Source organism: Lotus japonicus, chromosome 1, assembly GCF_012489685.1.
Source record: "Lotus japonicus ecotype B-129 chromosome 1, LjGifu_v1.2".
In the NCBI taxonomy this organism is placed as follows: Eukaryota; Viridiplantae; Streptophyta; class Magnoliopsida; order Fabales; family Fabaceae; genus Lotus; species Lotus japonicus.
The window spans coordinates 10,799,530-10,814,149 of record NC_080041.1 but is presented as its reverse complement, the minus strand read 5'-3'; the positions used below and the strand labels follow the sequence as shown (position 1 = coordinate 10,814,149).

The 14,620-nt window shown below is 35.3% G+C and overlaps 2 protein-coding genes across 2 annotated transcripts; one reads left to right on the top strand and one right to left on the bottom strand.

Moving 5' to 3' along the window:
* Positions 1-1,780: 1,780 nt before the first annotated feature.
* Positions 1,781-7,238, bottom strand: LOC130733561 (sister chromatid cohesion 1 protein 1). Its single transcript, XM_057585785.1, has 20 exons — positions 7,018-7,238; positions 6,543-6,611; positions 6,388-6,446; positions 6,238-6,282; positions 6,092-6,111; positions 5,916-5,998; positions 5,576-5,696; positions 5,112-5,196; positions 4,956-5,034; positions 4,621-4,733; positions 4,274-4,344; positions 4,051-4,203; positions 3,572-3,737; positions 3,403-3,476; positions 3,136-3,307; positions 2,966-3,041; positions 2,691-2,812; positions 2,485-2,569; positions 2,280-2,392; positions 1,781-2,158 (listed from the first exon to the last, which is right to left on the bottom strand). The coding sequence occupies exons 1-20, from the start codon at positions 7,068-7,070 to the stop codon at positions 2,076-2,078; spliced, it is 1,842 nt and encodes a 613-aa protein (XP_057441768.1). The 5' UTR covers positions 7,071-7,238; the 3' UTR covers positions 1,781-2,075.
* A 3,444-nt stretch (positions 7,239-10,682) lies between these two features.
* LOC130733560 (protein VAPYRIN-like) lies at positions 10,683-12,651 on the top strand. The gene is made up of 2 exons (XM_057585784.1): positions 10,683-11,405; positions 12,062-12,651. The coding sequence occupies exons 1-2, from the start codon at positions 10,779-10,781 to the stop codon at positions 12,461-12,463; spliced, it is 1,029 nt and encodes a 342-aa protein (XP_057441767.1). The 5' UTR covers positions 10,683-10,778; the 3' UTR covers positions 12,464-12,651.
* Positions 12,652-14,620: the final 1,969 nt, after the last annotated feature.

Here is a 14,620-nt window from a genome sequence, read left to right as displayed (position 1 = left end):
TGCTTTGTAAGAGGTACGTTTTTTCTTTTGGTTGGTTTGTAGGGATGTTTTGCCAAACAAACGCCAAACAATTTTGTAGTCATTTTGTTACCTAAGTAGTTTGTACTCGGTACGATGCGATTTTGGAGGATTTGAATCATTTGTTTCGTGATTGCCAAAAATCTAGAGAGATATGAACTTACTTTGTTGCTATTTTTCTTATTAGTTATAGTAACTCTTGTTAGGACTGGTTTGCCTCTCAATTGCAGCAACGTGACGTGACCATTTTCTTTGCTTTGCTGGGTTTTGAAAGCTAGGAATGAAAAGATTTTTAGCAACAACATATGGCTTGTAAATTTCATTCTTAGGTAGATCTTGGTGGGTGTTGGTGCTTGGAACAGTCGACTCGGTTGATCACACTAGGGAAAGCTAATATGAATAAGTTGTTTGCTGCTAAGAACCCATTGCAGCACGATCTAATGCACCCAGCTTCTGTGCAACCTAAGGATGCAAATGCGGTGATCGCGATGAACCCGGGGGCTCCACCGACGACGAACAGGGCAAGAAACATTGTTGATGGCTCGAGTGGCATGGCTCTTCTTTTTGTGGATGAAAGTTGGAGCAGCATGAACTTGAACCGCATGGGGATAGGGGTGATTGTTCGTGATTTGAGATGCAATTGGCTCTCAGGTAGCTCAAGTAGTAGTGTGCATGGTAATGTGTTTCTTGCAGAGCTTTTAGCTGTTGAGAATGGGTTGCATCATGTATCAGATTTCAGCTATAAGGAGGTTTTGTGCTTCCTTGATTGGATGATGTTGTTCACGTCCTTACTAACGATATAGATGTAAGTACATTATGAGACCGAGACTATATTCTTCATGTTAGAGCTATGTTGGGATGGGAGTGGAAGCTGTCACTTTCAGTAATTCCTAAAACTCGTTATACGTTAGCTGATGCTCTGACTCATTATACAATGATGGCAGGGTCTCCTCCTCGAATTTTTAGATTTCCACCTTCTAATGTGATTGCGTTGTCGTGCCAAGATGTCTAGTTTGCGTCTTGTTTGTTTAGTCTTCCGAATGTAAATGTAAAGAAAAAAATACTATCATGTTTAATATTAATTGAATATTTAAACATTAATTAAATAAATTTAAAAACGTATGCATTTTTTAAATGAAAATAATGAAACTAGTACTTTTTTAATGTTTTAATGAGTTTGCTATCTTACTAAAACAGCACGAGTTTGCTGTCGATGACTCAAATTTTAGTGATTGCGTAGGAAGTGGGAAATCATTCCAAATATAGTAATTACTAATTAGAATCACGTGCTAGGTTTTATCTACAGGATCAATATATTTTGGTTGTGCAGGATCAATATATGATTGTATATTGTTTTTTTATTATGTAACACGTATTTAAGTTTCTAAATATTACTTTCTTTAATTGTTTTAACAAAGACTTTTTTTTTGACGGAATTGTTTTAACAAATACTTAAGAGATGTAACAAAAAAATATACCTAAAAGAGAAGGGATGAACTGACACCAAGGTGTCAAAGAACTTAAATTATTCAAGCAATAGCGAATATAATAAGATATTTATAATCCATCAAGCTAAATTTCTATTAACTTCATCAATACTTGAAATGTTCACAAAAAAATCGAATACATGTATTTTTATATTCGATTTGATTTGATTACTATTGAAATCATTCACAATCAATGAAATTAAAGATCTGGGAGAGGATGAAGAACTTGAAAATTGAAATTTCAATATGCATAACAATATTCCAAATTGTCTGGAAAGAAGAAAAGTTCTGATTACATTTTAAACCCTAGCAGTTGCTATTTGCATAATCTAGACATGTATAATGATAATGATGCGGAAAAAAAAAAGACAAGTTAGGTATATATAGAAGGAGTATGTTGCAACTCATGACTGCATATGGGGGGAGAGGGATGCTATGGTTTCCTAAATTAAACATCAATGCCACCTGCTGTTAAAGGAAAGAAGCTACATAATGCTCTTTACATTCAAGACTTCAAATGAGAGGATGCAAATTTTCAGAAACATGTATGAGGAGAAAACCAAACCTTCATCACATTTTTGATCCTCTAGAGATCAGAATCTCCGCATAGGGCTCCTTTTGCACAACTTTCAGGGCACCACGGGTAGCAAGCACTGTGCACAACAGAGTTAAACTTAAAACAGATGATGGACCTTGGGTTGGGATGTTATGATCTGTTTATTAGTTATTAAAAGATGAATATAAAAGGTAAATCAGAGGACTATGAATAATTACCACAAGTTTGATAGAAAAAGAGGGCTGCTGATTTCCTGGTCATTCCAGCAGCTAGAATATCAAGGGATTCGACTTGAGGAGCTCCAGGTGTGCTGAAATGTGCTCTCATCTGCCTGTTTACATTCAAATGCAAGAAGTGCGCATGATTATTACCAAAGTTTTCCATTAAAATGAAGGTAAATAAATTTCTCAAAGAGATGCTTACGCTTGGATTGAGTCAGCTATCTTGTCATTAGGATGATTGATGTTTACTTGTGTTTTTTGCGTTGGTCCTGTTTCCACAAGTAGTTCTGAAAGAAACTTATGAGGTCAAACATATGTATAATGTATGTGCTAAGGGGATAAAGATTAGTGCATACCACTGCAGCTAGGATTTTTCCATTATTATAGAACCTTAATAAGTAATAATACCTTGATCAGGTGTAGGATCACCTACTTCAGACAGCCTAGCTAACTTGAAATTTGCATTCTCAGCCACTGGCTCAAGGCCAACACTGCTGTTTCCAGATGATGAACGTCTTTTCTTTGTGAATCTGTTAATATTTCTGAAGCATCAGTCAACCACAAATTGTTTAACAAGAACAAATTTTTTATGTCATTCCTTGAAAGTTGAAACCTCAACTAGCAGTTTACATGGTTTCTGTTTGTCATTTAACTGATTCATTAAGAGGTAGCTTTTTGCATACCTTCCTTTATCAGCGCCAGAATGCGAGGAAAGACCATGTTCAGATACTGATCCTAGAAAGGAATGCACGCTGACTCCTGCTAGAATTTCATTTGAAGTAACAATTATGTCTCTCTTACTCATAGTCTTACACTTCAGCAATTGTTTTAGAAAAGTGAAAAGATCCAATACCAGATTTCCCTGACGAGACATGGGGAGTAGTTTCAGGCACTCTCAAGCCGTGACCAAGGTTAGCCCGGAGTTCGTCCATGAGAATTTCAGTATCTTGCTCATTGTTCCGCAGCTTCTCTATTGGAGGTACCAGAAACTGGCTGTCTAGCCTATTGTCAAAATCTTCAAACGGCTTCACATATGGACATTTAATCACAAATAAGTCACATTATCTCCTTAAATAAGGAAAATTGATCTAAAAGATTGATGGTTGAAACTGACATATACCACGAAATCTTCATTATGCCTTGCCGGAGGTGATGAAAATGATGGCTCTGGAGGATGGTGAGCTGAAACCCTTTCTGCATAAAATTATGATGTTTGTTACCTTCGGCTCAACCTTGTTGATTAATACTATTTTAAATCCCCCCAAATAGAAGAGAAACTCTATACTGACCTGAAGGAGAATCATGGGGTGGTTCAGTGCTCTTAACCCATAAGTCAATAAGAGGTGCTGGATAATATATATCTTTATTTTCAGGCGTAAATAAATTACAAATTAGCACAACGGGTGGAATCTTCATGAGGTCAGCTACCTTTGTTGAAGCCATGATATCAGTTCGCTACGACAGAGACAAGCAGTATTGTATCGTGTGAGTATATAGAAGCAATTTTCATTCCCTTTTCTTTTCTTATTTTTATGACATTATGCTATCCATTCACCTTTCCATAAAAAATCATTTGTTCACAAAATACCACTTAGAAGCTTTAATTGAAAAAACATCTAGTCTGGTGCTGGGAAATTAAATGAGGGATGAATTCCTACATTGGATAGGAATGGTATAAACGAAGACAAACTCGTATTCTCATTTTCTTATATGCATCTCATTTAAAATATATGAACTGCTAGATGCATGATGAGTATCAAGTAAAAACCTTTTTCTTTCTTCCTCTTCGGGTGACAATATCAGAAGCATTTTGAAGCCAGTGCTGGTATAAATGAACAGGAATTATGGTGTGCTCATAATCCATTGTGTTTGCCTCTGGTTGTCCTCTTTTCCTTTTAGCTGGCCCTCGCCTTCTAGGTTCCTGTTGCATTGCACTTCTAAGTTTGGTCATTTTCCTTTATGCTCATTGTACTGCTAAACAATTATGGTACCTTTTTAACTTCCTTTTCTTCATTTTGCTGAATTACTGGATGTTCTTGATCTTGGTCCTGAATTATATCATCTGCAGAGTAGTTCTATGTCAGCAAGTAGTTTACTCTCTTTTTTCTTGTTTATGTTGACAATATTTAGTGATTGTAAGCATCAATTTATTGATTAACAATGTCGAGGCAGAGTCTAACTTGGAAAATCAGTGACAGCAGTCACAGAACAGAAATCATTCAGATGAACTGTTTTATCAGAAAGAGAGAAAAAAACGAGTGTTTTTCCTGCTCTTAAAAAACTGCTTTATCTAAAATCCTAGTGTTTACAGCAGTTAAGTGATTCATATTCTCTTTACCTCTCTTTGGGTCATCTTGATGAGGTGGGGAGGGTATAAGCGTTGTTGGAATTTGAGTGTAATCTCCTGAAGTTGCATTTAGCCGCGTTTCCTCATCTCCTTCAATATCAAACCTTCCACAACATTCACAATGAGAAACAAGATGTTAATAATAAACTAAATCCTTGAGTTCGAAGAATGAGCTAAAAGAATTTGTGGTTGGTTGATCTATGAGACAATGGAAATATTTATATCAACATCTGACAAACATAGTACAAAACTTTAAATTTAAAATGACTAATGAACTGTTGCTAGAAAGAACACAAATATGTAAAAGGGTGATAAAAGCAAAAAACCTCTCGAATCGATTGTATAGTTCCTCATTAGCTTGGAATGATTCAAAACGTTCAAATAATGTAATATTCTCCGCAGCAGCTGAAAATGATAAGAGTCAGCAAAGGGACACTTAGAATGCACACATGTATATGTTTAGCAAATTCAGGTATGAAAACCTTGATGGAGATGTCCAGATGGGTCTTCATCCTCTCTTGCTCCATTACCAGTGTAGGGTTCATCCACATCCACGGTATCAAGTCGCTACAACAGATAGAGAAACGTAGATAAGCTCAAAATACAATAGCAGCCTCCCTTATAAGACAAGGAGGTTAATATGATCCACCACTGCCTTAAATCTGCTGATGGTTAGGTAACTAGGTAAATCACGAAACACCTTAAATTCTGTACTAGATCAATATGTAATCAATGCAATTAACCATTTTGATCATGACCAAAAGGTATTTCTATGATAGCAAGTCGCAACTAAATTTACTGATTGATTTGTTTCAATTCCTTTCCACTTCTATATAGATAAGCTTCCATCTATAGTTTCTAAATGACAAAACTTAAATGGTACAACTTGTTCAACATGACTTGCTACATCCATTTTCTGTACAATGCAGTGAGACCTGTTACACACCATGGTAAAATATGCGGAATGTTGAAACGCCATTCCAGTGGCTGTGTTGGAATAATTAAGGGACTGTTCAATTTCTCCCACATTTATCTCTTGGTTCTCTGGCAGAGTGATTGCCTCTTTCCTATCAAAAAAGGGGAGAAAAATAAAAGGTTAAACACAGAACAGATTGGAATCATTATCAATTAAATTATCAAATGCAGAAAACAACAGGAAATTCCTATTCTTCCATACTGATTTTTAACAATGTATTATCTGAAAAGCAGAATATAATCTCATCCATACAATAACTGATAACAAGCTAAAATGGAAAACAAAACTAATTGGCACAATTATGACTAACTTGGCTTGAGATTTTCCTTTGGGGAGCATATTAGGATCTGGGACTGGGAGTGTCTTTACCTTCCAGGCTTCGTTTATCTCAACCTTAACACAATCAAATTGATATCATTTCACAGAAAATTGAAATCAAATGATAAATAAACATATCACACTCAATATGGAAGTTCAAATTCATACCAGAAAACGCGTAACATCATCTGTGAGAAGAAAGGCAAAATTAACAACAACAAAAAAAGGAAAATGAGATTTCAGAAACTCTCTTCAAAACTGTTATGCACTGAAAGAGAACTTGCATGGCATTAAAAAAAGGATCAGAAAATTACCATATAGGAGCTTCACTTTCCTCTCATAGACAATTACCACTCCTCCTGATGAAAACACAACAACAACGAATAAACAGAGGCACAGAGATATTCTAACTGTTAACTGAGATTTTGGAGACAATGAAGACTCTAAAGAGAGAATGTGTATACCCATGAGAATTCCAGAAAGCCTAAGAGCCATAGGAATCGATGGATTCAGAATCTCTTCACTGTAAACAAGCAAAAAGCAGTACAAAACGAGTTCAGTTACACATAACTCGACACCAGAAGAAGAACAATGTGCAATAAAAGTAACCAATCGTTACCAGATCTTGATGATATTGAGCTTATCTAGCTTCCTTCGGTTTAACTTAGCGTGCATAGTCGCAGCCATCCTTCATCAAACACAGAGTCAAATCAATTACAAAATCAAGTGAAATTTCCAGAATCATCACCGATTATAGGGTTCAAATGAGAACGAAAACGAAAACGAGAAAAACGTTCGTAACAACTAACAAACACAACGATTCAAACACTGTAGTATCATCAGTTCATCAAATCACTCAACAATTGAAACTCCGATTTCCGATTTCCAAATTGTAACTACAGAGAGTCAGAGACTAGCTCTCTCTCTCTCACACACACACTCTCGTTCTTTCTTCATCACGTTTATTTTGCAGAAACAGAGTCACACACAGTGAATAGTGACCGGAATTTGAAATCAAACTAGTTGAAAGTGAAATGCACATTGTGATGAGAACTTCACGAGTTGAAAACAGAGTGAAATTGAGAATTGAGTACCAGATTTGGCCGAGTGGTGCTTTTCTTGCAAGAAGCTGGTGAGAGTAGAACATTTTCGCAGCGACGAGAGAAACTGCAACAACGATCTGTAACTGCAACTAGCAAGAGGATGATTCAGAGTTTGTGTTGAAGTTCAAAATTGATGAAAGGAAGAAGAAGAGTGTGAAATTGAGCAATGCGAAACGCACCACGATACAACACTCTAGAACTCTTCTTTCTATTCTGTGTTTCTGTTATGACACAGTGCAATGCAGCAAGTAACGAGCGTGGTGAGGGAGGGAGAATGGGAATAAAGACTGAGTTACCCGCGAGTGTACCTAAGCTCTACGTGTGGGGAAGTGTTACTGGTCCACGTGTAGGGTTTTCAAGAGCTGAAGCTCACCGAGTGGGCAGTGTAGTTTTTGGCTGTTTGAGTGGGGTCCGCGTGGTGAACGATTTTGGTACCTCATCGAGCGCGCACAAGAGAAGTCGTTTGGGGAAAACCTGAGCGAATTAAAAAGTGGAATAATATTTACAAAACATTATACTCAATTATTTGTACAAAACATTATCCAATGAAAATTATCCAAAGCATCATAAGAAATAACATCATCCAAAACGAAAGTACAACCCTAACAAAATCTATGAAGTGGAGGTGGTGCGAATGGGACTTTCTCTTTCTCTTATATGTCATGTTGGCATGTGTAATTATCGTAATGAAGCTCAGCACTACAAGAAAAACGAGAATTACTGATAGTCAAAGATCGTCGGTAACCTTACGACAACTTTGGTTGTCGTTGTATTACCGACACTATAGTCGACAATAGTAGACTACATTGAACGATAAGAACAAAAGTATGTGGTGTACTTTAAGCTCGTATGTGGCGATGCGTTATGGAGAAAGAGGCGAAGAGTGCGGTGAGGTAGTATGTATCCACAATGGTGGAAGTACATGCAAATGGCACTCCTGCACTCAAGTCTATGAAGATACTTATAGAGAATTATATATGGATAGAATAACTAAGAGTCAGAAATAATGAATAATGTTTAACTCACGAAGTGTCCAAACTTGTATTTAAAGTAATTGCATCGTGTAATAATAATAACACTTAACCTTGGCTAGATTGATTCATTTATGTCTTGTAGTAACTTAGTTATTTGTTTGACCATTTTATCACTGGACGAGCGCTTACTTGATCTTTTGCTCATCATGGCTGAGTAGCACGACATTCAGTTATTCATGAGCTTTTTGAACCTACCAATATAATTATGGACTGATTGTCGTTTGGGTCGGTCAAAAAAAACTTCTTTCTCTATTTACCTCCTCTTAACTTTGTAAATTCTCTTTCGTTATTCTTACTATTTGTTCTCCATTTGCAAGTTTATTTAGCTTTTTCCTCTCCATGGAAATTTTATTTCACTAGGTTCTCAATTTGAAATATATTGTCACGGAATGGAGATTTGAAGACCAAGCATTATGATGAAATCATAAGGATCACATATAATATTGCACCAAAGTTGGTCCAACACCAAAGTGATGTAACATGGAACCTTCACCGTGAAGAAAGAGGGCTTTTTAACATGTTAAACTAGCTTATGTTTCTAATCAATCTTAACACGAGCCCATTTGGTTGATAGAATAAGTAGACAAGATAGGATCATAGTAATCATAATCATATACTGCTGTAATATGTTATTTGTTGCGCCAGCAAGATAGGATAATATTATCATGTCGCTTATCCTATCTTGTCTATCATGTGTAAAAGTTATTCTGACGGAAGAGTTAGGATATAAATTATATCCTGACAGGATAGGATATCAGCTTATGAATATTATGAATTTTTTATTTCCTTATGAATATTATGAATTTTTTATTTCAAAGGAAAATTTAATATATTTTTCATTGTTTCTATCATATCATATCTATATCATGTCCTTATCCAATCATTTATCATATCATGCTCTTATCCTATCCTGACCACCAAATGAGCCTTGTTGTATAACTTTAGGACACATTTAGTGGTCAGGACAGGATAGAATATGACAGGATAATAATCATATCCCGTTGTTATCCGTTGCTTGTTGCGCCAGCAGGATAGGATAACACTATCTTGTCTCTTATCCTATCCTGTCTATTATCTGTAAAAGTTATCATGAGGGGGGAGTTAGGATAGAACAGGATAGGATACCGGAGTTATATTTTCTTTCAGTATCCTAACTCCAAATTAATTTATTTTAATATTACATAATTTATAATAATAATTTAACAAAAATAACAAATAAACAAAATTATTATTCATAAATAGTAAAATAGACCACTCAGGTACAAATATTGATTTATTAATAGTTATAGACTAATTTAATATTTTCATCTCCTACTATTTAAAAAATATTTATCTACTTATATAATAATTTAAATCTAAATTACTTTAAAAAAATTATATTCTTAATTTAGTTAATTTTTCTTATTTATCACGTGTCACAATTAAGTGAAAACCAATTGGTTCCAAATATTGATTTTTTAACAGTAATAGACTAATTTTCTATTTTCATCTCCTATTATTTAAAATCATTTATCTACTTATATAATAGTTCATAATTTAAATATAAAGTACTTTTGAAATAATAATATTCTTAATTTAGTTAACTTCTATTGTTTTTTTTTTTCGAAAGGAAAACTGATTATATAGATAAAAAAAACAGCCTTGAGACCAACCTTCTATTGTTAACTATCACATGTTAGAACTAAGTGAAAACCAATTGATTAATTGCATAATTTTATTTAAAATATTAGCTATCGTCAAAACAATAAAATAAGCTAATTAATAAAATTTAAATTAATTTTAGTTATTTTAAAATATAGACTCATTCATTAAAATGTATAAAAAGTTAAATTTAATAGAATGATTAATTTTTAAATGTATTTTTATTCAAATATAAATTTGATACGTTTTTCCTTATCATATCTTGTCCTTATCATGTGCACCTCAAACAAAGGATAGGATAAAAGTTTATCCTGCTCTTATTATATCCTGTTACTATCATGTTCACATATCATATCATATCATGTCCACCAAACGGGTCCTTATCGTCTTGAAGAGCTTTGTGTTGGGTGTTCTTTATCCTATCATGTGTAAAAGTTATCATGGGGAGGAGTTATGATAGAAATTATCGTGAGAGGACAGCTCATAAATATTATAAATTTTTTATTTCAAAGGAAAATTTGATACATTTTTCATTGTTTCTATCATATCATATCTATATCATGTCCACCTCAAACGCATGATAGGATAAGAGTCTATTGTGCTCTTATCATATCCTATCCTTATCCGGTCATTTATTATATCATGCTTTTATCATATCCTGACTGGCAGACAAGTCATGTTGTATGACTTTATCATCTTGAAGAGCTTTGTGCTGACTGTCACGTGGGTAAAATTTCTAGCATATTTAATGGTCACATGAAACAATTTTCTGTCATTATTCAATCTTTTATCATATCATGCTCTTATCCTATCTTGACCACCAAACGAGTCATGTTAAATGACTTTATCATCTCGAAGAGCTTTGAGCTTTGTGTTGGGTGTCACGTGGGTAAAATTTCTAGCATATTCCATGGTCACGTGATACCCTTTTCTTTTCTTTTCTTTTCTTTTCTCATCTATATATATATATATATATATCATCAACAATCATGATGAAGGGCCATCCCCATCGCATCAACATAGAACAACAACAACAACAACTGAACAACAATAACAAAACAACCAGTGTTGGTGAAAATGGAGAGGCTAGTGGAAGTGTGCGAACCTTCAGAGGTTCAGATAGAGTTCGCCCTGAACTGCAAATGCCGAACCACAATTCAGCTCCGATCCTTAAGCCAAACCACACCAGTAGCCTTCAAAATCCAAACCTCATCACCCAACAAGTTCCTGGTCAACCCACCGAGTGGACTCATTCCCCCACTCTCCTCCGCCACCTTCCAAGTCATCCTCAAGCCTCAGCCCCACCTCCCCCAATCCTACCCCCGCTCCCCCTCCGACCGCTTCCTCATCAAAACCGCCGAGTTTAACACCGACTCGTCCGTTCCGACTCACCCCGATTCCATCAACTCATGGTTCGCTTCCCGCCCCAAAGACTTCTCCACCATCGACCTCAAACTCAAGGTGGCTTTCGTGGGGCCGCTTCTCCTCCACGACGCCGTTTCGCGTGGGGATTTGGAGGCTGTCAGGAACTTGATCAGACGGCGGCGTCCGGCGCTCGCGGATTTGCCCCCTGCTGAGTCTGACTCGCTACTCCGAGTTGCCACCGAGTTGGCTGATCCGAATGACATGGTTTATCTTCTGCTTGAGGCCGGGTTGAGAGTTCACGGGCCAGTGAGATCTGATCTTTTCCTCGCCTGTGATGAGGTACACGTGGCGGATGATTCCTTCACCTTTTTGTCCTACATGTTAACATTATAAACCAATGTTTTTCTTTTAGCTAAATGAATACAAATGGACAAATTTTAATAATTTTGATCTTAGTTTTTACTTTAGTGATTTTGATTCTAAATTCTTTCCTCATATTACAATCAGATCTATCTAATGGTTTTTAATTCAATTCTTAATAGAATTTGTAATATATGACATAACCCATATGAATATGAATTAAAGTGACATGTAACTCCTGTTTTGACATATGAGCATAGTATCATGGTCCAAACATTTGCGCGTCATTCAATCGACATACGCATTTTATTGCGAATTTGAGATTTTGACCGTCATTAATGTGCATTCTCTTGTAAATTAAAATATGGAATACATTTTGGAAAATACATTTGAGAAATTGAAATTCTGAATGTAATTTTTTAAAATACAATTCGAAATTTAGTTTTTAAAATGTATCTTTCAAAATACTCTACAATTTAATTTCCGCGGAGTGTTGTCATTTTTCCTGTTCGAAACTGCATATGTCTATTGAATGTCAACATTGTAAACGGGTTTAGAAATCATTTTCCTTATTGCACACGTTTTACTCTTTTAGTCGTTTTGTAAAGATGTTTCCTGAAATAATTTGTGTTCAGGAAGTGGTGGTGTTTATGGAGGAAGGAGAAGCAATACTAGAGGCTTCCAGGCGCGGAGACGTGCGGGAACTTGAGTTCCTGTTACGAGGAGGTGCTGCGAGTGTTAACTACCGTGACCGGTGTGGTTTGACGGCGCTTCATTATGCAGCTTGTAAAGGGCACAAGGATGTGGTGTTGATGCTTGTTGAAGCAGGGTGGGACTTAGAATGTGAGGATGAGGAAGGTCATGTTCCCCTGCATATGGCTGTGGAGGGTGGCGATTTCGAGACCGTTCAAATTTTGGTTGACAAGGGTGTGAACCTTAATGCTAGGAACAGCGGGGGTGCTACCCCTTTGTTCATGGCTAGAGGTTGGGGACATGATGATATATATCAGTTGCTTAAGAGCAAGGGTGCATTATGAGCAGTGGCGTATGTATATTGTCATCAAAGATAGAAAACAATTTGGGCCTCATTAGATATAATTTATGTGAAAATTTTAATTAATTTTAGATGTTTTTAATAAAATTGTTAGGCCATTGCATTGACTCGATGGTAAGCGTGAATCTTGGGTTGCTTTATTTGATATATATGACAGATATATTTGGGTAACTACAGATGATGCTTTTATAGATGGGTTGCTCTGAATTTGAAATTGACTCAATATGAGTGGAGTTACTGGGTTATGTTAGAGTACACCAGTGTTTTTGAAATTTGAATACGCGCAAGTTATGTATGTGAAGAAACTTTTACCTCAAATTATAACATGAATTTCTTCCATTATAAATTTTATTTTGAAATGTATGTTAACAACTGTTTATACTAATGCAATGAGATAGTCGAACATGTGTGTCAGTATTTGGTTTCTATTGGGATGCTCTTACTTTGAAATTGAGTCAATATGTGAAACATTGGATTATGTTAGAGTATGCAAGTGTGTTTTAATATCAGGTACGTGTGTAAACAAATTTTTATGTCAATGATGAGTTTTTTTCATTTCTTTATTTTGAAATGTGTGATAAAATTTGTTTGCACTAATACAAGGGATAGTCTAATTTGTGTGTCAGACAGTACTTGGTCCCCATTTCTATTGGGTCGGACCTCCACCCACTTCAAGTCCGAATAAGAGGGCAGGTATTGGGCTTATGTGAACCGAGAGAAACAACATTGTCCCACAGAATTGACCCCAAAAAAAACATGTGTTCCATAGTTTGAACTAGGGGTGTAAGCGGGTATGGTCCGATCCGCGAATCCGATTAAACCTATCCGAACCGAACATATTATGGTGGGTTGGATTGGATCATTGGTTCGGTTCGGTTTTTTTTTTTACTGAATCCGATCACCAATGGTTCTGGTATCGGATTTTGGGATTGAAAAACCAATCAATCCGAACCAACCCAATGAAGCTCAAACACTTTCAGCCCATTACATTACATATTTATATTTGTACTAGTTTTTAACCCGTGCCTTGCACGGGGAATTTAATTTTGGATTTTATTTTTATTTTTATTGAACAATTAATATCTTTTTTTTATTTATTCTATATAGGTATGTTTTTTTTTCGTTTTTTGCACATTTGTGTTGTAGGTGTTTTTTTTGCAAAGTAATGTGTTTAAGGGTCGAAAACACATTTAAATTGGTTTATGCACGAAGATTTACAAACATAAAACGATTTATAGAATATTTTAGTAACATGGTCAATATACGAAAAAAAAATGTCAAAATGTTTGAAAGTGACCACCGAGGTCAATTTACCAAAAAAAAATTGTCAACGTGGGTAAAGACATAAAAGTGAAATTTTAGCACAAAGGCTATTTATTTGTAAACAATCTTAAGGAAATGCTATTAATTCTTTGAAACCTTGATTTTTTTCAACATTTCTGCATCTTTACTTCCAACAATTTCTATTATGGAACCATCGTATGAACGACGTTTAATATGTGTGTTGGAGTCTTCAACTATAGCTGGAGGTGTGTTTCGTTTACCACTTTTAGTGATTGTCTGCAAAACAAACCTATTTTATAATAGTGATGACCAATGTCTAAAACAAACCTATTTTACAATAGTGATGACCAATACCTCAGTCAGAGATTTTACATTTGAATCGGAAATATCAAAAATCATGATGTAGATATAAATAATCATTATTTAGCAATAAGAGTTTAAAATTTTACCTTTGTTTTGAATTTTGAAATTATTTGTGGGTCCTTGTAAATTTTCAAGACGTTAAATGCTGATTTAAACCACCTTCTGCATCTATCCTTCCCTTCAACCTTGAAAAGAAATTCCTTATGCACTAAATCTACAATTTCTTGTGAGGGGTGTTCCATGCACTCGGTCTACATTGCATTTAAATTAAAATGAAAAAATAGTATATTATGAGTTAAGTGAGCAATGAATATGTATCTTTTTTTGACATGACTATGTTTACCTTTTCCATTTTTTCCAATATCTCGTTGCCTTTTATGTTCATCAGATAACAACCTTCGTGATCAGAAACGGTAAACGTTGCATATCCACTATTATCAGCAACATTAAGCAACAATTTGTACCTGATGCAAACATTAATAATTAAATAAAC

What these genes read in the sequence shown, in the direction of transcription:
- LOC130733561 (XM_057585785.1), bottom strand. Translation starts at nt 7,070, where the DNA reads ATGTTCTACTCTCACCAGCTTCTTGCAAGAAAAGCACCACTCGGCCAA. An exon ending in ATCTGGACATCTCCATCAAG is followed by an intron (nt 5,035 to 5,111) that starts GTTTTCATACCT and finishes TATCATTTTCAG; the next exon opens with CTGCTGCGGAGAATATTACA. An exon ending in TGATCCTACACCTGATCAAG is followed by an intron (nt 2,570 to 2,690) that starts GTATTATTACTT and finishes AGTTTCTTTCAG; the next exon opens with AACTACTTGTGGAAACAGGA.
- LOC130733560 (XM_057585784.1), top strand. Translation starts at nt 10,779, where the DNA reads ATGGAGAGGCTAGTGGAAGTGTGCGAACCTTCAGAGGTTCAGATAGAG. An exon ending in TTTTCCTCGCCTGTGATGAG is followed by an intron (nt 11,406 to 12,061) that starts GTACACGTGGCG and finishes ATTTGTGTTCAG; the next exon opens with GAAGTGGTGGTGTTTATGGA.